The sequence below is a fragment of the Anthonomus grandis genome, chromosome 1 (assembly GCF_022605725.1).
Source record: "Anthonomus grandis grandis chromosome 1, icAntGran1.3, whole genome shotgun sequence".
NCBI lineage: Eukaryota > Metazoa > Arthropoda > Insecta > Coleoptera > Curculionidae > Anthonomus > Anthonomus grandis.
In genome coordinates, this window is record NC_065546.1 from 450965 (window position 1) to 476424 (window position 25460).

Sequence of the window (25460 nt, forward strand, 5' to 3'; positions counted from 1 at the left end):
CTATTAAAGAAATCTTGACCCTATTATGGGGAATTAGACATGGTCTGTTAGACAATCTGTTATATTATCTGTCCTATTTTTTTTAAATTTTTAATTTTTTTTAAAATTTTAAATGAATATTATATTATATTTTCTTATATTCAATATTCATTATAAACGAAATAACAAATACCAGAGCAAATATCTAAAAAACAACCAAATTAGAATTCTCCGAACATACAGAAGAATAGGCCAGAGATGTAATGACTATGTCGGTAGAAAAACTTATAATAGTCTCCCACTCACCTCAAACTTACGATTAAAATTAAATAGTAATTTTAGAAACCTAATTTCAATTTGGTTAGAAACCAATAAATTAAACATAATCGCTTAGAGTTGTCTTTTAGGATTTTTGGCTGATTTTAATACCATAAACATCGTAGCTAGTTTTACTTTTTGTCTATCCTTTATAGATTTTTTTATGATATTTGAATGTACAAGTAGATTTTTTAAGTGTATTTTTTAGATCTATTTTGTTCTTTTTTTTTGTTGTGAGTTTTTTCCAGACAAGCGTAAGCTTTGGTGTAGGTCCGCGTCTTGTTTGCGCTCTCTCATTGCAGTCTTTGTAAACACTTACTTATTTTATAATTGTTTCACTCATTTTCTGCCCTATTTAGCAAAGTAATTTTAAATTATTTTGTTTTTATGATGAATAGACGGTTATTGAATTGAATTGACTAATGGTAATATTCACATCTAAAATACAAAGTGTAAAGTTAATGTTTTACAAAAATGACTCTTTCGCAGGAGCCGCCACAGGCAGTTTTTCAGGACCCGGCAGTCAAAGAGGCAAAAGACACGCGTCTCCTGCCCCATCCACTACCAGCAGTACAAGCAGTGCCAGTGACGAAAGAAAACCATCAGCTAAATTCGGTAACTATCTTAAATTCCAACTTAAAAACACACTTATACATAAATAACCATCGCGCCATTGTAAACCGTAACAAATTATTGCAGCCTCAATAAAATGCTCTTCAACCCAGTAGTTTTTTAAATAATTTCCAAATAATTGAATAACAAACAATAAAAAAAAACAGGTTCAGCTTCACCTCAAGCAGTTAGAAAGCTACTGGCGTTGTCCGAACCCGCAAAGGCCAGGCCCCATCAGCCTAGGCAACCTCCCTCGCATGGCGTGCCTATTAACCAACCTAGTCCCGCCGTACGACGGGCACCTAGTGCCACAGGTAACTAACAACATTTATCATTAATGTATTAATATTTATAACTGTGCACTCTTAATTCATTTATGTGTTTACTGTATCTTCATTTGTTAGAGATTTTATTATTTTATTTATGTAATGTTACTTAATGTTTTCTCATACATATCTATATACAAAAGCACAATATATTCCACCCTCAAGTAGAACTTTCTAAAAGGTTTTTGAAGATTCCAGGAACGTTAAGGGAGTAATTCGTGTCAGAAACTTGTGTTTTATCATTAAAATTAGCAAAAAAATACCCCAAGGACCCTAAGTAATGTAAATGCTTAACGGACTATTAAATATTTACCCTCTAAGCCATTTTCACGAACACAGGAGTAAGATATGTTAATTGGTTTGTAATTTATGTCCAATAAAACTTAATGAATGAAATACACGTTTAACAGCATTAAATTTGGTGACTTATGATTGACAGAATTCTTTCTAATTACGAGACAGTTTTACCACTAACCAAAATTCTTTATTTTTAATCTCTAGAATTCTCTCTAGTTCAGAAAGTTTTTGGGGTGTAATGTTGGGTAAAAAAATACAATTTACTTAACTGAAACTGAAATGTTTATAGTTTTGTGAAAATATTCTCAAGCATAGTGAACATTTTCTAAAACAGTTCCACATCCACAGCTACTTTTTTAATGTAAAAAAATATGTAAAAAACAATGTCTCAAAACTTTGGGCCTGAATATGATGTAAATGCATCACTAAAAGATAACTAGACTTTTTAGAGAATATTAATACCAAAATTATTCTTTGAATTAATAAAAATTAATCTCTGAAAGATGGGATTTCATTTAAATTGGGAAATTTACATTTTATTTAGTATCTGGTAGCATATCCTTCATTTTTAATTACTGCTTCACACCTTTTTTTCATTGATTTTAATAGTCCATCAATATAGTCCTGAGAAATTGCTTTCCAGAATTTGATTCTAAATTTCCTGATGCAATTCGTTCACATTTGATAAATTTTTTTAATGAATTCTTCTATCAATTTCATCCCACAAATTCTCAATGGGGTTGAGATCTGGGCTTTGGGCTGGAAAAGACATAACATCAAGTTTATTAATACTTAACCAATTTTTAACTAATTTTGATGTGTGTTTTGGGTCGTTGTCATGTTGAAAACCCCATCTTAAGCACATGTTGTCTACTACCGCCATGGTAGCATAAGACTGTCCAATATGTTTTGATATACAAAGCGATCCATAACACCTTCAATTTTCACCAATGGACCCCCCAAACCATAATGCCGCCACCACCGTGTTTTACGGTGGGTCGCATATACTTAGGGTTAAATATTTCATTCACCGGTCTCCTAACCCAGCATATACCATCGGATCTAAATAGTTTAAATCGACTTTTGTGTCTGAAAATACTACTGTTTTCCATTTTTGGTCCAGTTAAGACGCTCTCTTGAGAATCGAAGATCTCTGTTTTTATTTGAGATATATTGCCGAGCTCGATTACCGAGTAAAAAATAAAAATTAAAAAAAAAAATTAATTACATTATAAAAGATAAATCTAAACTAAAGATAAAGCTACAGTCTTTGGTGAGTTTTACTATGGCTAAAAAATCCTGTGCGAGATTTGCAAATCCGGTCACAAACATCACACGGAAATTCCTGCAGAGCCAGTCTTTGAGTTCTTCTAGTTGGTTGAGGAGCAACGGACGTCGCTCTTCTCCATTGGGCACTATCACTATTTATTCCCAGTTGTTTTCAATTCCCAATAGCTTTAAATCATCGTGGACGACATCTTTAAAGCGTTTGTATTGGCCTCCCGGCCTCCTTGCGCTTTCTGTTAGTTCTCCATACAAAAGAGATTTTGGTAAGCGCCGTTCGTCCATTCTGTATACATGACCCAGCCATCTCATTCTTGCCCTTCGTACCATAGTGTCAATATTTATACAGTTTGATCTTTGCAGAACCTCATTATTAGAAACTTTATGAAACCATCTGATTCTCATCATTTGTCGCAGTTGCCGTTGCTGAAATTGTTCAAGAGCCTTTATATGTCGTCTGTATGGAATCCATGATTCGCAGCCATATAATAGCGTTGGTACAATTATTGCTCTATATACTGCCGTTTTCGTTTTAAGACTCAGATTATGATTGTAAAACACTTGATCCTTAAGACTCCAATACGCTTTTTGCTTGTTTGCTATTTCGTCGTCTATGTTTAGTTTTGTACTAAATACGCTACCTAGGTAGTTAAAGCGTTCAACTTGCTCCAAAGTCTCGCCATTGACCTGTATGAGCTGATGATTATCTGATGCAGGAGTTAAAGGAAGCTTGGTTTTTGACGTGTTTAGTTTTAGACCTAAGGCTTGGTATGCCCAGGCATAAGAAGCAAGAATTTCCTGAAGAGTTTCTGCTGTGTACGCAATCAGCGCAGTCATCCGCATATTGAAGATCCGTGATAAAACGCACGGTTCGGAAAGCTCACCGTTTACTAGCACTTGTGCTTGATTACTTGTATGTAAATTTTCGACCACTGAGACGAATTTATTTGGGAATCCGAAACGTTTTAAAATGCACCAGAGGGCCTTTCTGTTAACCGAATCAAAGGCCTTCGCCAGATCTATGAATGCGACATGTAATTGAGTCTGATGTTCTCTCGCCTTTTCTTGAAGTTGGCGAAGTGCAAAGATCAGATCGTTGGTTCCTCTGTTTGGCCGAAAGCCGCTCTGGGTTTCTGGAATAAGTTTTTCCACTACTGGTTGTAGTCTATCCGCTATTGAGATTATTATCTATTATTATTTAGATTATTATCTATTTGAGATAAACGGATTATTTGCGGACAACTCCTTCCAAAGTACCTCTTCCATTAAAATAAAAAACAGTTCTGGATATTATGGATTTATTTAAATTTAAGTCTTTTGCTCTTTGCGACTGCTTTTCTCCATTTCTTAATTTTTCCATAATCTTTTTCTTTATTTGCAGTGACAAATGTACACCCCTTGGCATTTTAAGTCTTTATATTATTAAATTCACCGCAGATTATGTGAAGTCCTGAAGAGTACAAAAGGAACTGAACAGAATTTCAAATAAAATTGAGTTGCTCCATACAGATCGTGTTTTCGTTCGTTACTTATAGGAAACCGCATAGAGGCGAAATTTTGCAACGTTTATATATAAAATTATTATCTAAATATACATTTGAAACTGTAAAACTTTACCTACATATTACTTGAAATATATCTGAAGACGTGTGAAGTTGATTAATAAATCAAAATAAAATATGGACTTAACCTCAGTCAAAAATGTAATTTTAACCCTATATTTATCCTTAAGTAAAAAACCTAATTGGTTGACTTCTTAGACACATACTAACTCAATTTAATTTACCAGTTTGTTAGGGTTTGTAACAATTAGTTTTCCAATATGTTAAAAAAAAAATTTAAATCTTACCCTGCAATCAACTTGTTTGAAAAACCATCATTGTCCTGTTTATGCCTCCTGTTACTGCTCAAAAGTTTTCTTCTAAAAAGAAGAAATAAGCATATATAAGTTTTTTAAATTAAGCCTTACTTTAAATCTGCAAGTGCTTCATTTTCCGAGTAATCAGACTCAAATTGATTGTCAGTGTCCATTTTGTTATAAAAACTGTAAACAGGAACTGATAAAAATTAAGAAATGCAGTTACAAAACTAACCTCACTTTTGCGTTTTAGTAATCCAGGGCTCGCAAAACCTTTTTTAACACATATATAGTTGAATAAACACTTTAAGGCACTTTTTATAAAATTTTAGTAACAAAGTTTTATAAAAAAACACTAATTATAACTTATATTTCATTACTCATAATAGCACCATGTTGAGACGAATTTTCTAATATTAATAAGTAACATAATTGTATGAGCATGTTTACATTGAGTATTAAATGTCTTTGCTATAACAAAGTTGTATATGTCACATACAATTTTGTTAACGAGAAGTATTAAATATTATTAGGATTAAGATAGTGTAAGTACCACATACCACTAAGTAACCGTACAAGCGTATTATTTTTTGCTTACAACTTTGTAATTTTGATTGCATGCACATTGTTAGATACAACATTGTTATTCTATAGAAAGCTAGTTTAACCGACATACAACTTTGTAGCGCTAATATCTAAGAAATGACAAAAATGCGACATACAGTATAACTCTGAGGTGACGATATGTATATACAAAAGCACAACATATTCCACCCTCAAGTAGAACTTTCTATAAGGTTTTTGAAAATTTGGAACGTTGAGGAAGTAATTCGTATCAGAAACTTGTGTTTTATCATTAAAATTAGCAACAAAATACCCCAAGGACCCTAAGTAATGTAAATGCTTAAAGGACTATTAAATATTTACCCCCCAAGCCTTAAGATAAAATATATTAGCTATTCTTATAGATAAAAAAACAGGATATGAACAAAAGTGCTAAAGAAAAAAAAAGAAGTTAACGCATTTCACCTTTTTACCCCTAAAAAATTACAATGATTGTTCCAATTGTTTCTCAGTTTTTATTATTTCACTTTTGCCATTTTACATAAATTTTCCCACTTTTTGACCAGGCGTTTTCTTTCCCGAATTTCTCTTTAGCTAGCTGCAACAGATGATATTTGTGGTTTGTTAGTTCTTCAACAACGACCATAATGGATCCTTTAAGTATTTTTTTCTTGAAAAAAACTTCTTGCCTGGCTGCCACAGACTTAAAAAACATTCTTACCGGCCGCGGTTTGCTGTCAGTCGAATTTTTCTGTCCTATTCTATGACACGCATCTATATCTAAATCATCTATTTTCAATTTAACACCAAGGGTTTGCTGGACTTTTTCTTTTAATTTTTCACCATTGGATTCCTTCAATCCATAGAGCCTAAGCTGCTTAACTTTCGAATTTTGTTCTAAATTGTCTACCTTTAAATGCAGCTCCGAAACTTCATTTTGACTTTCCTCCAATTTTGTGTTTAGATCAGTGACTTGCCCTTGTAGTTTATCTATTTTCTCGGAGAATGACTTCGAAATAATTTCGGCAACTGCAGTGGCCAAGGTCGCTATGAAATTCTGGTCGTATAAACACACTGTTTAATATCGTCTTTTTGATTTTTGGTTAAAGGCATTTTTATGTTAATTACAGCTAATTACCTTTACTTTTTTCTCTGAAATTAACTCTGTCTTGCTAGCCTATCACTCTGGAGAACTTTTATGTTTTTAAACTTGCAATAAATTGTAGATATTTGCTGTAATTTAGGAGCGATGTAAAACACGTCTACTCTGCACCGAACATTGAATACTTTGAAATCGTGATAAACCCATGAATAAAATGAATGAATGGTACTATAAGAAGAGAGAAACCAAAACGATAGCAAAACTAAATCTTAGCTATGGATAGGGAGTTACAATACAGATAACCAAGTTATTGAGCTTAAAAGTTATAAATTTAAAAAAAGTTGAAATTATTAAATAATATCCTATTAAAAAAAAATGTTTAAAAATTAATGAAATCCAAAAAATAGTGTAATACTAGCTCCTCTTTCTTCAGAACCCTTATTAGTTTATTATCTATTATTTTATATATTTTCTTCGGTAATCATATTAAAAATGATGATGTCCCACTAGGAAGTTACTCGAGTTACGGTTCTCACAGCTCAAGCAGTTCGGGCGCAGGAGGCCGAGCGATGCACGAGCGATCCCACTCGGACACACCCACGCCGCTCCCGTCTGTGACGCTGTCTGCCGAAAGCAGTAGCGTTACGTCGCTCAGCAATTTACCTCTAAGGAAAACTGTCACTTCTGGTAAGCTTTAGCAACAATTTGGCTGATTATTAAATTCTCTAAAGTAGTTTTGTAAATATATTATGTCCAGCTTCAAAATACGTAATTGAAAAAACTCGGTATAGCATCTCAATAAAGATAATTATAAAACTTGTTTATGGTATATTAGTATTTTTCTCGCCTTCAAAGCTATTAATACTTTCCTCTCAATTTCCTAAAGCTTTCCCTCTCTTTTGCACTCTATGGTGGCATGTGTTCTTTTTTTTCAATGCAGGTTCGGTCACTTCTTCAGATTCGGGACACAGCACGATTAGTCAAATGACGACGGGTTCTACGGGCGAATGCCACCCGTACCACCAAGCGCGATGCCCGAGTCCCTCTAGACATTCCACCGTCTTGCCAGCTGGTACGTAACTACTCTATCTTTCAAATCTATGGCGCGAGTGTGTTTGAAAAGAAAAGTAAAATTGTCCTTTTTCTTAAGTGGAAATGAATAAAATTGTTTTATAGGCATGATTGTACATATTGTACAAATTAAAATAGTTTGTTTTTTCGATCGTAAATTAAGTAAGACAAATAACACGAGTCTACAAATGATTGTTGTGGGAAAACCTGCGCTCATTTTCGAAGTAAGTTTTCATGTAAAATCCAAATCCCGGGTCCAAATTGTCCCTTTATGTGAGAATTTATAAATTTTTACCGTTATGGTTAGTATACAGGGTGTTACAAAAGTTCGGTGCAAATATTTTAAGAGCGTATTATTGGAGTTAAAATAAGACTTTTTTGCGTATAAACATGTGTCCTAAAATGCACTCCCTCAGAGCTACAGTCTACGCAAATTGCTTGAAGAAAATCGATTATTTGGAACACTGACTACAGTTATACGTCAAATCTTTTGGAAATTTGCAAGTCATAATTGTTTTTGGTCCTCTTAACACCTTACGCCCCAAAAATGGTGTAAACCCAATTTTAGGAAGGAATCAGGGGGCTTACTCTTATGATGGCTCATACCTTATATTTACAATAATAAATTTGAAAATGTAGAACACCGTCTATTGACTACTAGCCATGAAAAAATTTAAAATTATCGTATTTGTATTTTTGGATAAAAATAACTTGATTTGAAAAATATTAAAACAGTCACAGCCCACTTCGTTTTTTCTAATTCGATAGATTAATCGGGTTTAATAATGCTCCTTTTCGTTTATCAGCGATTTTCTCGAAAACGCTTAATTGTATGGGAAAAATGCGAGAGACAAAAGATTTATATTTTTTTATGGCTAACTAGATGGTGTTGTTAGATTTTTAAATTTCTTATGGAAAAGATAAAATATGGGCCAGTAGAAGGGTAAGCTCTCCTAAATCCTCCCGTAAATTTGGATTTAAACCATTTTTGGGACGGAAAATAAAAAGAACACCCAAAAAACGAAGGCATGCAAATTTTCAGAAGAATTTATATTTTTTAATAAGTAAGTAATTATATTTTTATTTATTTATTCATACATCAATACATAATAATATAAATTACATGAATGTAGGAATGTAGGAATATACTCATAGGCACCTAGGTAACTTAAAACCTGAATGAGCCTGTTAACAAGATTTTTTATATTACAAAATATCAATAAATCCATCTGATGCTAATTTATATTCACTTAAAACCTAAACTACATATTCGGTTACTTAAACCTAACCTATATAAATTCCAATTTATAATTTTAACTGCTGTTAAATAGTTCTTTAACTTTTTTATTATTTGTATAAATATAATGTCTGCAAGATTTCTTAAATTTTTTTTTATTCGCTATTTTTCTTATATCTTTTGGAACTAAATTAAATATTTTTGGTGCAAAATAATTTATAAAACGCTTATTTAAATTTGTATTACTTTTGGGAGTTTTTAAGTGTTCATTCATCTTATTGCGAGTATTAAAGGTATGTGTTACAGCAATATTTAGTTCAGGATTTTTATGAACAAAGCAACAAACTTCCAAAACATAAAGTGATCGGACATCAAAAATATCACATGAGTACAATAAATTGGTTGAATATAGTTTATTTTTCCCAAATATGATTTTTAAAATATAATTTTGTACCACATTTAAGGGTTTCAAAGAAGTTTGGTACAGTCCACCCCATGCAACAATACCGTATCTAATCAATGACTCAACCAATGCCCTATAAACTGCAACCAACAATTTCCGGCTTAAGATTTGTTTTAGAATGTAAAATTTGTGTAAGAGTTTTCGAATATTTTTGGTTAGATTTAAAATGTGGTGATTCCATTTTAGATGCTTATCAATAGTAACACCCAAATATTTAGTGAAGTAAACTTCTTTAATAATATTATCCTGTTGTGTATTGTTTTCTATATCAAGAGAATTAAATGATGGGCGGTTTGCTTCAGTTAATGAAAATGCAATATAGTGAGTTTTTGATATGTTAAGTGATAATTTAAAAGTGTCTAGCCAGTTTTTTATCTTACGTATTCCGATTATTGCACTGTCTTTCACATTTTCCCATGTTGTTCCAGAGAAAATTATTGCCGTATCATCTGCGTATGATATAACAGCACCATCTTTAATTTTTAATTCTGTTAGTGAGTTAATATATGTAATGAACAGTAAAGGTCCTAACACGGTTCCCTGAGGTATTCCTATTTTTATTTCTAATGGTTCACTTAATGTATCCTCAATTTTTAAATATTGCTGCCTTCCAGTTAAATAACTTTGAAAAACCTCCAATACTGGGCCCCTAACTCCATTTGAAGATAAAACATCCAAGAGAAGATCATAGGGCACAGTATCAAAGGCCTTTGCCAAATCCAGGAATACTGTAATACATTTCTTGTTCTTTTCCAGTTTATCTGTTATTTGTTTAGTAAGTTGATATAGGGCATCTGTTGTACTTGACCCACTAAGAAAACCGTATTGTCGTTTCGATATTAAGTTTTTACTTTGCAAAAATGTCATTAACCTATCTTTCAGGCACTTCTCAAAAACTTTAGCAAAATTATTTATTACACTGATTGGTCGATAATTATTTATATTACTTTTTTCTCCGGATTTAAAAATAGGTGACACAATTGATATTTTAAATTGTTCAGGGACTTTTCCCGTAGTGAATATTAAATTAATAATATGGGCGAGGGGGCGAACTAAAAATAAATGTGTCTTTTTTATTAAAGAAGAGGTAAAGTTATCTATCCCTGGAGAGCTATTGTTCTTAAGATTGTTAATCTGTTTAATTATATCATTATTATCAACTGGACTTAAATAAAATGAATTCAACAAGGCTGTATTTACATCTATTTCATTCTGGCTAGTTTTAATTTTGTTATACATTTCCAGTCCAATGTTAGTAAAGTAATTGTTACAATAATCGGCCAAACTCTTGATATTCGTAAAGGGGATGTTAGTTTTATTATTTACAATGGGAAGTATGTTTTTTTTAATTTTTGACTGACCATTAGTCGCTTCTGTTATTAATTTGTAAACTCTTTTAAGATTACTGCCAGCATTTTCAATTTCCGTTTTATAATATGTGTGTTTAGTTTTATTTATTAGTTTATTTAGGTTATTTCTATAATTTTTGTAAATCAGATTATCATTTTCATTAAAAGTTTGCAAAAGTAGTTTTTTCATTTTGTCTCTTTTCTTTATACTGGTTATTATACCATTGGTTATCCAAGGTTTACGTTTTTCATATTCTTTTATGTGAATCGTCTTTGTGTAACTGGCCTGGTCGCGATAGGTTACTAAAATTTTATAAAAACTATCTGTTGCTCTGGCTGAATCCGTTTCAGATAGGACAGTGTTCCAGTTTTCTTCTTGTAAAAGATTATAGAAAATTTGTTCATTTAGTCTATTTATTTTTTTAATTATATGTTTATTTTTATTGCAATTAAAATTTTTTTTAGATATGTTTAACATAACGGGATAGTGATCTGTCACATCAGCATGTAGTAAATATGAGTTGACCTGCATCGTATTATTATTTTTTTTGTTAAAGAAAATGTGATCAAGACATGTACTTGTTTCTGGGGTAATTCTTGTCGGAGAGTTTACACATGATAAAAAGCCGAAATGATTTAAAAGGGAAAGATATGAGTTTACGCAGTCATCATCCTTGTTTAAAATATTTATGTTAATATCACCCAAAAAAATATTAAATTCACTTTTTTTACATTCTTGTAAATAAATTCCAAGGTCATTCAAAAAAAGGCGTTTATCTGTATTAGGGGTTCTGTAAGTGCAAATCACGCTGATAGTAGTGGCATCTTTTTTTAGATTGATCTGACTCAGTGTAACATTTGAATTTTTAAGTAAAACGTGATTAATATCAAAAGTTATATCGGACTTTACAAAAATGACAACACCATCATTTCTATTATATTTTGCTCCATTATAAAACATCTTATAGCCGTCAATATTATATTGATTGTCATAACTTTCAAAAGATTCTCCCAAAACAATTATATCGCTAAAATTTAACTCATAAGCTTGCAAGTATGCTACTAGTTCATTAAAATTCTTATGTATAGATCTAATATTAAAATGTAAAATATTAAAAAAAATATTATTGAGATTAATTTTACTTGTAATTGATTCACTGTCGACAGTCTCCTGATGCAATACATTATCCAGAACTTCTAGGTTTTGTAATAGTACTATTTCAGGTTGTTCACATACCATTAAGATTACCCATGATAATCTATTTTCGTTCGCAGAAGATTCAACTGGTACTGATAAGATGGACATTCTGGGTTGTTTGCTTCATGAACTGTGTTGTAATTACTTTTGTATTTCATGTTTGCTGAAATGCAGTTGACGCATTTTTTTTGTAATTTCGGACATTCAGATACATCATGTTTGTTGGAGCAAAATTCACATACAGCTTCATTAGGACAATTTTCAATTTTGTGGTAAAATTGTTGACACTTAAAACATCGCTGTATACTCAAATCCTCGTATACTGGATACCTTTGCCAACCAAAGAAAATTTTCTTTTCATATATCAGTTTACTAAATAAAATGGGGTCACATTCACCAAAAACTATGGATTTACCTTTGTCATTTCTAGCTTTTTTATTATATGTTATTTTAAGTTTATTTTGCTCGGTAATAAAATTGTTTTGCTTTCTTATAGAGTTCTCTATCTCCTTTTCGCTAAGATTGGTGGTACATCCTATTATTTTGAACCTCGGTAGCCTTAATTTTGTTACTTGTACTTCATAGTTCTTTAATTTGGATTCTGCTTCTTTTTTTAGAATGTCAACATGTTCCTTATTGCAGCATTGAATAAGAATACTACTATCTTTTATTTTTTTAGTATTTTTTACGGCAATTCGAAGATCTTTTGGAACTATAGCTTCCTTTATATCCTTTTCAGTTTTTTCGGCAGTTTGTTTTTGCTTTGGTTTAATAATGATTCCGGGAAGATTTATGTTTATTTTTGGTGATTTTTTTATTTCAGTTTGTGCTATTTGACTATATGATGATGTTGTTATTGGTATACGTGATGATTCGGACTCCGTTAGTTTTTGTTTAAGTAACGTTATTATTTCATCTTTGGATTCAATAATTTTTATTTTGTCTTCTATTGAGTTTTGAAGTAGAGTGTGCGTCTCGAATTGTAGACATTTTTCACAATAAAATCTCAATATTCGATGTTCTTTTAATTCTAGAATCGAAGTTTCAGCCTGTGATAGATGACTGCATTGTTTACAGTATTTTTTCTTGCATATATCACATGAAAAAAGGGGGTTCCTTCTTCCGCCCACCTCCAGGCAAACAGTGCACTCCATCTTACTGCTATTTGTAATATCTCAAATAACCAAATTCGCTAATTGTACAAATCATAGTACAATTCTGTTTCCTGCACAGCCTCGACAACGTATGTATCTGGCCACGTTAGAATCGCAGTTTTTTTCCTGCGGAATTCAGTGACTTAGTCCAGTAACACCAGATAAATTATTGTTTATTATAAAGCTTTTTATGTTTTTAGCTACGGTATGCCTTCAATGAACAACTAATCCGTCACTTCTCTTAAAACACTTCATTTAATATCCAGTAACACCAATCAAAAATACTTAAGTTTAGTTTGACCACTAAAATTTTAGTGTTTTACGGAGCACAACATTTTACGTGTTTACTGTACCGAAGTCGCTTGTTGACAATTGATGGATAATTGTAGTTACGATTCCAAATAATCGATTTCCTTCAAGCAATTTACATGGGCTGTAGGAAAAAAAACACCTTGTATAACCGGCTGTTAAGCCCTGCATGGTCATAGCATGAGCATCCAAATTAAATCTGTAGACAGGTTTGTCGCTTATCTCAAACCACAAGTGAGTTAAACAATCTAAACCTCCTTAATCAAAAAAACCATCCTTACCACAATACAAGAATTTGGCTAACCCACCCAATTCTACAAATAGTAACTGATTCATGTGAAATTTTTTTTTTGAAAAATATGCAGTTTACTGACATAGTGCAGGGCTTTTCTTCCACCTGGTTGGTTAACCTGTTTGTAGTTGGGCAAGGAAGATAGAGGGTAGATGGTAAGCTTGCTCGGTGGTACCTCTTAGGTTCCTTTAACGTTAACATACCAAGCATGGATGAGTGGCCTGACACAATGGCTCGATCTCCAAAGGATTTGCAAATATGATACACAGACGATTCAAGCGTGGCTACTGCACCGGCATAGAAGGATTATAGTAGACCTGGATCCATGGATTCTCCTTTCCTGCCCCGAGAGGAAAAAAAGGATCTTAACTGGGAAGACCTGCTCTCCTTAATTAGCAGGATGAGTCGCAGGTTTAGAGTCGCATCTAGAGAGAGTAGCCAACAATATTGACGGGGTTTCACGGGTCAGCGCCGGGACTTTTAGGCCTACCGGCCGGATACTGTCCCCACACCATTACTATTAATAGCTCTCTTGTAATTTAGAATTAAATTATTTTTTTAAGAGAAATAAGCAAGAAACACGTTTACTTAATGTGGATTCTCATGCTATACCCGTGCAGTTTTTAGATTTCATAATTACATAAAAAATCATAGGTGAACTTTTAATAACTTATTTTTAAGGGAGTTTACTTTGGAAATGATTTCTATGTTTTCTACTACAAAACCTTGTGGGCTCGTATAACAGTTATTAGGAATTGGTCTTTTCTCATAATAAAACTTTAAACTATTTAGCTAATTCAGCTGTTAAGCACTCCTCCTGATAAAACCACAAACACTTTGCTATCACCTTATTATCAGATGGAATGCTATAATCACACTACTTATACTAAAGAAAAAAAATCGTGAAAGTTAATAATACACTTGTGAAATTTCGAAGTTAAATTAAAATTGTAAAAAAAAAGCACAAGGATAACTGTACAGGTTACATTGTTAAGGTTAATATCCCGTTGATATTACTAAATTCAACACAAAGAGGTTATGCTAATAAAACTGTAATATTTTTTCTTAAATTTCCAATAGATTCTTTTAAGTATTTAATTCACTGTAATTGCTCTTGTCTATTTGGTACATGTACAGGAATCGATTAGACAATTCTATCTATAATTTTCCTCCTAACGAAGACGCAAATATAGATGTTCCACACAGGATAAATAAGTTTTATCATGGAAAAAGACCAATTCTCAATACTTATTTGTCATACACAATAATTATATACATATATTTTCTTGCTGATATATGTTGTGAATTCTTTGTATGTGTGTGTTTGCGGATACCATTAATCCGGTATAATTACTGAAATGTACATATCGTGGTCTAACTAAATTTTAGTTTCAATTATCGAGTCTTTTTTTACTAAATAGTGAAAGAAAAGTTACTATGATTGATTATATCTATACGTATAGTAAATTTCTTAGAGAAAAAATTGAAGTATATTTCTCGGTATTTATTTTCTTAATCAGTAAAAGGTAGATCTGTGAAGACTCTACGTTATCATGATTTTAGAGCCAGAACTATAGCAATAAATGTACGTTGTGTCTCATTTTGGTTATAATTATATAATAACAGTATGGACTTAAAAAATCAGCTAAAGCCATAAATGGTAAATTGCTTCGTAGGCTATGAAAGAAAAAACGATATTTGGTTCAAAAATTTGAGAATTTTGAAAAAACTTAATTTTTGATACATATTATTTATTATTGGTACAGGAGAATGTGTTCGCAATCTCATAAATTATTATTTAAAAACAGCATAATATTATGTACAAAACTTATTTTGAATTCAAATCACTTAAAAAAAAATGGGACATATTGGCATTTTTAATTAATAGTGTCTAATCTTCAAAATCTTAGAAAGGTACAGGAATAATCCTATGAAACGAAAAGCAGAATATGCTCAAACATATTCTTAATGTACAGGTTGGGGAATTGAAGATTTCGCATTGTCCAAAAAGCAACACCTCCGCTTGCGGTTATCTCTGATAGGTATATTTATTTTGTTTTGTTTACAGAATAATAATAATACCAGAATGCCTTATTTTGATGTGTGACTGCACGCTGCACTGTTAATTTTTAAGGGGCTTTTATTTTTTTCTCAACTTATAATTCTTTATACTCCTACTGAAAGAGTTTATTTATTAGATGGTTTTTTGGAGGCCATTGGAGGTACAATGTAGGGATTTGTTTTCAAGTACGTACATTTAATGTTAGACCGATTTCTTGGGAAAAAACAATGTTAAATGTGGTTTCTACTAACTAGAAGAAATGATGTGTCCCTTAGAAGTTGATTCAATACGGTCAAGTAGAAGTGTGGGAATTGAACTGGCTATGGATCATCAAACTGTAAGCATTATTTATTTGAAAGTTTAGAAGATATTTCCGAAAGACCACCAGTGGCGAAGATGGGAAAAGCAAATGGCAAGGAAACGTTTTTACGAAATATTCTATTTTCAGATTATTCTTCATTTCCATTACGTGCTCAGTATCCTCCAAAATTGATTATTTGGGTGACCATATTATAGAGCCATTTTTATTGATGGTACACGCTCAAAAATACCTTGGAATTACTGCAAAACCATGTTCTTGCTGCCATTTAAATTTGTTCTGATTTGTTTGATAGACCTGGGATAAGTTTATTTTCCGCAAGATAATGCCTATAATACGGTTATAATGAAAGAATTTTTAATTTTTAAGTTTCGCAGCAGTATGCATCGAACAGTGCCCAGGATCAATTCGCTGAAACAGCCTTTTGAGGTTAGGAGTGAAAATTCAAGATCGTCTAGTAAACAAACAGAATATTGAGATGTCGGATGTTGTCATTTGATCATACTAAATATTTTTAATGCTATTAACGATCAGAACACTAAGTTGACATGTCTGTTGGATGAAATTAAGGCTATTCAGACAGGCTACCTTGGCTCAGTGGTATCTGAGCTTAGATCTGAGGTCCAAGACCTTAAGTATGAGTTGGATCAATTAAAATCTTAGGCGGTAAGTAAGACTAACATGGCTGAGAGCCGTGCAGAGATTTACGAGGAAATGCACGAAAGAGCTTCCAGATCCAAGAATGTTATTTTTTATGATGTCCCTGAGAGTAATGCCGAAGAATCTAAAGTTCGTTTAGATCACGACAAGAAGTATGTAACTGAGTGCTTTCTATATAGGACTAAATATTACCTGTCCAAGTTTGAAAGCCTATCGTCTAGGCAAATTGAACAAAGACAAAACTCCAAAAAACTAAATGTATACTTTCATAATGCGGGTGATTTGCGAACTAAAATAGCTGATCTGCGGAATGCTGTCAACAGTTGCATATATGATGTTGTAATTTTGGTGGAGTCTTGGCTTAATGAAGATTTTCTCGACTCGGAGTTAAGGTTCACTGACTTCAATATTTTCCGTCAGGATCGAAGTTACACAAATACGGAGAGTCAAAGGGGTGGTGGCACTTTGATTGCTGTTCGTAAATGTTTTAAAGCCAGGTTATTACAGACCAGTGATTCAACCCTGGAACACATCTTTGTGCTTGTATCATGCAGTGACAAGAATATCATTTTTGGTGCTGTCTACATCCATCCTGCTTCTCCTTTATCAATTTATGAGGAATTTGCCTCCACATCCATGGATCTAGTGAGTGTTCATATTAGTTGTGATATTCTATTGTGTGGTGATTTTAATCTGCCACATGCGGTATGGATGAACTCTGTAAACGGACTGCATGTTGAGACGGCTGAGTCTGTAACATCTGCTATGTAGTTGTTGTAACTATCTTAATCTTAAGCAGGTGAATGGCTTACCAAATATGTTTGGTACATTTCTTGATCTGTTTTTCTCAAGTTCGTCAAATGTTGAAGTCATATGCCACTGAAAATTTATCACCGGCATCAAACCACCATCCTGCTTATGAAATAAGTATTCCTATTAATTGTGATTTTAGTCTTAAGTATGATGTTTATTATTATGATTTTGTTGCCATTAATCATTACCTTGCTTGCATGAATTGGGATACTGCTGATTAAAAGAAGGATATTAATAAATGCATTGATATTTTCTACAATGCTCTCTATTTTGCTATTGAGATGTTTGTTCCAATTAAACATTTTAAATCATCTAATTTTCCCACTTGGTTTAGTAGAAAATTACAGAATCTTGTTATTCAAAAAAAAGATTGCTCACACAAAATTCAAAAATAGCAAGGATCCCATGGATTATGTTAATTTTTCAAATTTGAGGAATAAATGTAAAATTCTTTGTGATGAATGTTTTAGGTTATATATTGAAAGATTAAATACTGAAATTTCTCATGATCCTTCTTTATTTTGGAACCACATCAATAGATTACGTAGGTCTGATTCATACCCCAATAGCATGCATATGGAAGCCGAGGTTGCTGGTAATGGTCAAGATATTGTAAACTTATTTGCTAGGTATTTTGAAACTACATACAGGCAACCTGTCCGCAAGGCTCCTGACTATAAATTTGATTACAGTCTGGATTTAAATCGCATCTCTTTTTCTTTATTGGACATATTTGATGAAATCTTACGCCTTCCTAACAAACATTCTTTTGGCCCTGATGGTATCCCATCTGTTTTTCTTAAAAACTGTGTGTGCACTCTGAGTAAGCCTCTGCATCACCTTTTCAGGCAAATTTCCTGATTATTGGAAGGTAAGCTTTTTAACACCAATTCATAAAAATAGCGATAGAACTGATATTTGTAACTATAGAGGTGTGTGTATTCAGTCTGTAGTTCCTAAGCTGTTTGACAGGTTGTTTTCTGTGCGATTTTCGTGGCACTGTAGGCGATTGCTTAGTGATCATCAGCATGGTTTTTGTCAGTGTAGATCTACGGTGACTAACCTGTTGACTTACCAATATGATTTGATTGGTGCTTTTGAGAGGTCTGTACAGGTCGATAGTGTGTACACAGACTTCTCGAAGGCCTTTGATAGGGTTGGTCATGAACATCTCGTTCAGAAGTTTGGGGCTATGGGCCTTGGTAGGACTTTGTTCGAATTTTGTCACAGTTTTTTGACTGGTCGCACACAGTTGGTCAGGATAAATAATTATATTTCTAATGGTATTGAAGTATCTTCAGGCGTGCCTCAAGGTTCGCATATTGGACCGGTCTTTTTTAACTTGTTCATAAGAGATGTGAGTGATGTAATTGTTCATTCAAAACATCTTGCTTTTGCTGATGATTTTAAACTGTATAAAGCTATTGAGTCATATCTTGATGCTGAGCTACTTCAATTGGATTTAAATAGTGTTGCTGAGTGGTGTAATAGCAATAGTCTGGAACTGAATGTAAAGAAGTGTGTATGTATTTCGTTTGGTCGTTCTAATAAAATTATTAATTATCAATACACAATCAACCATAACGAACTCAAGTCAGTTGATACAGTTAAAGATTTAGGTGTTCTTTTCGATACCAAGCTAACTTTTTTGCCGCACATTTTGAATATTATTAACAGGAGTATGCGTAGTCTTAGTTTTATCACTAGAAATAGTGTACATCTTTCACCTTATTGTTTCAAATTACTTTATTACTCTTTGGTACGTTTCGTGCTTGAGCATGCGTCTGTAATTTGGTCCCCTTATTATGATTCTCATATTGAACGCCTTGAGGCTGTACAAAGAAGATTTTTAAGATCCCTTGCTTATAGAGCTGAAGTTAATATTTTTCGTAATTATTACATCGAGTATAATGGTATTAGTGTCCAGTTTAATATCCCTAATCTTGAAGTCAGACGGCATTATTCTGATGCTTTAACGTTTTATAAGATCTTAAATGGTTTATATCATTGTCCTACTGTCTTGGAAGCAATCAAAGAAGGATCAACTCTTCTATGTTTCGTTTACCCTTTCATTCAACCAACTATGGGTTTTTTTCTCCGCTGACTAGGACTTTGCGTTTCTTTAATGAAAATAGTTTGGATCCATTTTCCGGCGACTTACGGTCATTCAAGTCAAAAATAAATAATCTTACACTTTAACCTACGTTCCTTGGATAGTGTTAAGTTTATAGCCCTGTTAATTATTGTTTTTTCAGAGGTTTTCTCTTGGTATATTTTTTTTTTGTAATTCTAGTATTGTATTTATATTGTCTAGTATTTTGTATTATCTATTTTGTTTTTGTAAACTGGCTCTGCCGTATATTGAAATAAATAAATAAATAAATAAATAAATTTTGAACAAATACTTTTCGTAACTGTTTTATTATTGCCAGATTTGTGCCCAAATGACTTTTATTTTTGGGATTATCTTAAGGAGGGTTGTCTTATTTCACGTTTAAGCTTTCCTTTATGCGAAATGATTGATTTCCCAACCTGAATATGTTTCAATCAATCAATCAATCAATTTATTAATGCCAATAGTATTCACACAAGTCAAGAATTACAAAGTTAAAAAATAGGGTGACTGTTTATAAAAATTGATAATAAAATTTTTCCTAAAACACTACATAAAACTCATTAAAACGTAAAACACAATGATTGATATACATACTATGAATAATACACAATATGTCTTAAATAAAATGCAATATACTATAGGTAGGTACTCAATATCACAGATAGAATGTGAAGTTTAAAAACTCTTCAGTTGAATAGAAGGCATTAGAGACTAGAATTTGTTTTATTTTATTCTTAAAACGTTCCAGATCTAAATCCACATAGTCGGTAGGAAGTTTATTATATAACTTAACAGCTAGAAATCCGGGACCACTTGTTAAACGTTGGTAAATTGGAACTAGCCTATTTATGTTTCTAGTACCATAGTTGTGTATATCAATTTGAACAAAAATATCAGAAATATTTGTAATGTTAAATAGTTTTCTTTTTTAAAGATAATAACCTTATTTGTTTATTAAGCTCTATTCTCAATTTGTAAAATTAAAAATATTAAAGTAGGTTAAACCCAAAAACTTCTTACCATTTTCATCCTTTTTCGAAAGGCCTACAAGCTATTTTTATCCCAATTCTAATCAGAAGCTTCCTCTAGATCCTCTAAAAAAATCTTTTTTTCTAATTAATTGTCCATAAATTATTAATAATTAGTATTTTAGTATTAGTAGAATAATTAAGTAATTATTCTATTTACCCCATTTTTGCACAAATAATTTGGTCTAACGACAAAGAAACAGAAGAAGACCTTTGGCAAGAGAGCAGAGATCTTTTATTAGTAATTACTTTTTCTATTCTTTTTTTGCTTGGGAAAAAATACTTTTTAGTAACTTTTCTTTTACGCTTTAGTACATAAAAAAGAATTTAACAAAAAAAACGAAAAGATAGTAAGTGTTTGTTGATGGTATTAGGCTGGTTTCCTACGCGAACTGGTGCTATTCCGCCTTGTCCCCAAGCTGTGGCCGTATTGCCCCCTTTACCCCATGCTTTGCGCAATGGTAAGTCTTAGTCTTGTCTGCTGTCTTCCTACTTAAAACTGATGTAGAGCACAATCAATAGATGCTTTATTCCTGTATAGGGGTATTAAAAACGATCAAGTATAACAAAAAAGTAGGTTTGTATAAACTTGTAGTAAAAAATTGCTTAATTACGGAACAATTAGATAATTAGTAATAGTATTTATATATTTTATTCGGATAAGTATGTTATAATATTTGACGAGTGTCTTTTTAAATGAGGATATCTACATCTTATCTTTTTTTTCAGGAAATCAAAAAAACTGTTAGAACAAATACGAATAATTTGCGGATAATTGGTTTTACATAAACCTACTATTAAAATACAATGTTCAGAAAAAAACCATGCCTTTTAATTTTGATGTTAGAAATTTCCAAAAATGTAGAATATCCTCTTTTGAAAATTCCATTTCAATTAATCCCCTTTTGTCTTGAACTAATTGTAAATATCCCCTTTTGTTTTGTTTAGTATTAGTAAGAAGTATGAGTTTTTGTTTTAACTACATTTTATCAGGATAATAAAAAATGAAGCAGATCTTTAATATTTTTTAATACAAATATCTTAGACGCTATCAAAAATAAACAAAACACAAATTCTAGGTCAAAACTACAAAATATTAGTGATCAGAGGTTGAAAATTTGTTAAACTTTTATCATCTGTAAGACAATTACACATATTTTCCATTTCGGGGTTTGATTGTACCTCGGAAGCACTATTTGGATCATCAATTATTAATTTTTTGTACCACTGTAATTTTTCTAAATTAAACCACTCAACGCCAAACTGTTTGTTCAGCAAGTTTTTAATGTCCTTTCTTTTGTTCTCGCTTAATGAACGTAACCCCAAATTCAAATTATCCCATGACAAAGGGTGCCTCTTTCCCTTTTTAAGAATTGTTACTATATTTATTTATTTATTGTTTATTGTTCAACAGTACAAAACTATTTACAGAACAAAGCTAGCACACCAAGTAACAGATATAAAATATGAAAAAAAAAACTGAAAAATACAATATGTGCTTAAGCTGTAAGACCTGCACATCTAACTTAAATAAGAGGAGAGAAAATTTCCCTAGTGAAAATACCTACTTGTCTAAGTTTGAGTTACATCTTGGTACTCTAAAGTTTAACGTTGATAAAAGATGGGGCGAATCAATAAGATTGTGAGGAAGCTTATATACAAAGTTATTAGAAACAAGCATCCTTCTAAAATTAAGAGAATCGATATTAAACTGAGACAGTAAAAGAGCATTATCAAATCCTCTTTGAGGATAGCCACCAGTTTCCTTCAAATGCAAAAATTTGAGGAATTTTCTTTGAACATTCTCTAGAGCCATAACATGAATCTGATATATTGGATACCACACTAAGCAGCTTTATTCAAGTCTTGATCGAACTAGTGAGTAAAACAGTGTTTTAAGAGATGTAATATTAGTGAATTATTTACAGTTTCTCATTATGAAACCTAAAACTCTATTCGCGGATGAAAGGACTGACTGAGTGTGGGGAATAAATGTCAGTTGGGTATCAGATGTAACCCCCAAATCATCATGCTCTAATTCTTCAGAACTGATATTGTATACGTAATTTAATGGTTTACGTTTCCGAGTGAATGTCACTACTTTACATTTAGATATATTTACTTTAAGTTTATTCTTTATACACCAGGTGTGTAAAATATTAAGTTGATGTTGGAGAAATACACAGTCGTCAATACTATTAATTCTGCTATATATTTTCAAATCGTCGGCAAACAGTAAATTTTCACAAGTTAAGGCGCGGGAAAGGTCATTGATGAAAAGTAAGAACAGTAAAGGCCCCAAATTCGTGTGATGGACTAAATCCAAAAGAGCATAGTTTTTTAAGTACAGTAAAATGATCAATGCAGTCAAAAGCCTTTGAGAAGTCTGTGTAAACTACATCAATCTGGCCGACGTCATCAATAGCATTACTTAAAAATTGAGTAAATTGAAGCAGATTAGACATTGTATAACGTTGGGGCATAAATCCATGTTGCTGAGTGGCGATGAGTCTATGAACTGCTGGAAACCTACGGTTTCCTTTCCAAAACTACTGAGAACCGCAATTGTCTGTAATTGGGAATATCAGAAGCATCCCCCTTTTTCAATATCGGACATACCCTAGCCAGTTTCCAGCATGACGGAAATGTGCATGTCTTTAAGGCGAAATTAAAAAGATATTTAAGAGGCTCAGTGAAAACAGCACTACAATTGTTTAGTAGAAAACAGAGAATAAGATCATGGCCCGAACTAGACTTACTCTTCATATTTTTCAAAGTTTGCTTAATTTCCAACTCAGAAATATCATCTATATGCACACAGAGATTTGAAACTACATGGTTATTATTTGGATTGAATAACAGATGGTCAGTTTCATCATTGTTTGTAGAGGTACAAACGCTTTGGAAATAGGACGCAAATGCATTTACTATGTGATTCGGTTCCTCATACACTCCGTTATGGTCATGCGTTCTACCTGGTATTCTTGAACAACCATTCTTTGTCTGTATATATGACCAGAATAAAGCAGGATTAGTAGATATACTATTTTGAATTTCATTTATATAAGATGCATAACAAATATTTATCTGTGATTTAACAACAGTTCTAAATCTTTTAAATTCAATAAAGTGGTAGTTACTACATGAATTTTTAAATGCCTTGTGATATTTTGCTTTAAGTTTTATATTGTGTTTAAGTTCAGTAGAATACCAGGATGGAAACCACCTCTTCTTTTTATTAATTTTAAATAAAGAAACATGCAAATCAAGCAGTTGGTAAAGTCTATCATAAAATAGTTGACAGGCCAAATTATGTTATTTAAATTATTTAGAAACGACCAGTCTACATTATACAAAGATGTATAAAGACCTGGAAAATCAGCTCTCTTAAAGTTATATGACTTACATAAATTATTTGTTGTAAAATTGGATAGTTTAGCTACTTGCCAATCAAAAGATATTGAAAGTGCGGGATGATAATTATCCTCAACCAACAAAGGTGCAGTGTCATCAGATACAATCCCGGATATGTTTGTGAATATGAGATCCAACTTACGGTTATTTATGTTTAATATTGAATTGAGCTGCGTAAGACCTGTGAGGTCGGCAAAATATTTTAGGTTATGAGCTTTACTGTCCAGTCGTTCAGATTCGTAGAATGGTACATTAAAATCTCTCATTACCAGGACATTTTTGCAGTCATTTACCATGTGCGAAAACAGATCCAGAAATTGTTCAAAGGCTAAACTGGAAAGGTTTTACAGGTTACAGGTTTTTCCAACGGATTCCCAAATCTATAGTTCTCATAACATTTTAAATCAACGGTGTAATGACTTCGAAGATTTTTTTTAGTTAAAATCATTCGTTTAAATTTCTGGATACCATCCACTTTTTTATAATATTCCTCCAAGCTTTTTACATCTTTTAGAATCCAATCCAATGGTGCCCCAATAATCTTAGTATGTCAAATTTTTTAAAAATGTCATTATTTTCTTCTTTGGTGGTTATTACAACACGCTTTCTAATTTCTTTCTCCAGTCGGTCTGCTCGTACTGGAAAAAATAATGTTATGTCCTTAAGATGTCTTGGGGAGTCATTCAAAAGGTAGAACAGGAGCATGTGTATAATGTGGCTATTCTTGTTTTGCCCTACGCAACCATCGCAAAACAGTCTTAGGTGAAATACATCAGCTTCTAGTGTTAAGTTCTTTAAATAGTCATACACAGCAGATCCCACTTCGGTAGAACCTCTTGCTGATTGTGACTCACCCCATGAGTAAAAAACAGGATCTTCTGAATCTAAAGGTACAAGACAAATATTGTATAAACTGACCTGTCTGACATAAAAGGCATCTTGTATGGGGGTTTTAGGCAAACATTGAACCTGTTGTAGGTCAAAACACCTCTTTTTTTCTCAGGTAGTCGTAAAATGCATTTGCACGGAGTTTATGTATTCTCTGTTCTGTTATTAACTGTTGCTTTTTGGGCTTATCTTTCTCATTTTTTATTTAATTACGCCATAACACGCAGACATTGCAAGCATCCGTATAGCTGGAGATGCAAATCCGATATTGAATTCTATAAAAATTTTATAAAACATTGTTTTTTTAACTTTCAAATCATCCGTCACAGAACTATTATAAAGTTGCCGTAATTTCTTTGCATTTAATTGTGATGACGAGTAAATCCTTTTTGACTTTTGTCGGCCATAATGACTTTCTTGTGCAGGCATTTTATTTGAAAATAAACGAAGGCTTCGTTTTTTGTTTTCGTTGCGATATCCATGAAAATGAAACGTAAATGTCACCTTTTGAGAAAAATCAAATTAGTAAATCCCCTTTTGAAAAGAACACAATATTTTCAATGTAATTTACTAAGGATATATCACGTTTTGTTTCGGTTTATGATGGTCAAAATATGAATTTTAGCACAGATAAACGGATTCAATACAAAGAAAATAGTATAAGTATAACAGAACCCAAAAATGTAAATATCCCCTTTTGAAAAGACACTCCTCATTGACTAATGATCTTATAGCCTACTAAAAAGA

At 32.2% G+C, this 25460-nt stretch overlaps 2 protein-coding genes across 7 annotated transcripts in view; one reads left to right on the forward strand and one right to left on the reverse strand.

Annotated features, from left to right (window-relative positions):
- The window catches only part of LOC126745984 (rap guanine nucleotide exchange factor 2), a 244093-nt gene that overhangs the window by 207530 nt on the left and 11103 nt on the right, over window positions 1-25460 (forward strand). For 3 of the 6 annotated variants that reach the window (XM_050454099.1, XM_050454455.1, XM_050454382.1), the window contains 5 exons: window positions 787-912; window positions 1077-1223; window positions 6851-7027; window positions 7281-7412; window positions 20786-20872. In XM_050454099.1, the coding sequence (XP_050310056.1) occupies window positions 787-912; window positions 1077-1223; window positions 6851-7027; window positions 7281-7412; window positions 20786-20872 (669 nt within the window). The remainder of the gene's footprint in view (window positions 1-786; window positions 913-1076; window positions 1224-6850; window positions 7028-7280; window positions 7413-20785; window positions 20873-25460) is intronic. The other 3 variants (XM_050454241.1, XM_050454170.1, XM_050454320.1) reach the window with 3 other exon arrangements.
- LOC126747013 (uncharacterized) lies at window positions 8693-13432 on the reverse strand. The gene is made up of 2 exons (XM_050455521.1): window positions 12801-13432; window positions 8693-12707 (listed from the first exon to the last, which is right to left on the reverse strand). The coding sequence occupies exons 1-2, from the start codon at window positions 12810-12812 to the stop codon at window positions 11706-11708; spliced, it is 1014 nt and encodes a 337-aa protein (XP_050311478.1). The 5' UTR covers window positions 12813-13432; the 3' UTR covers window positions 8693-11705.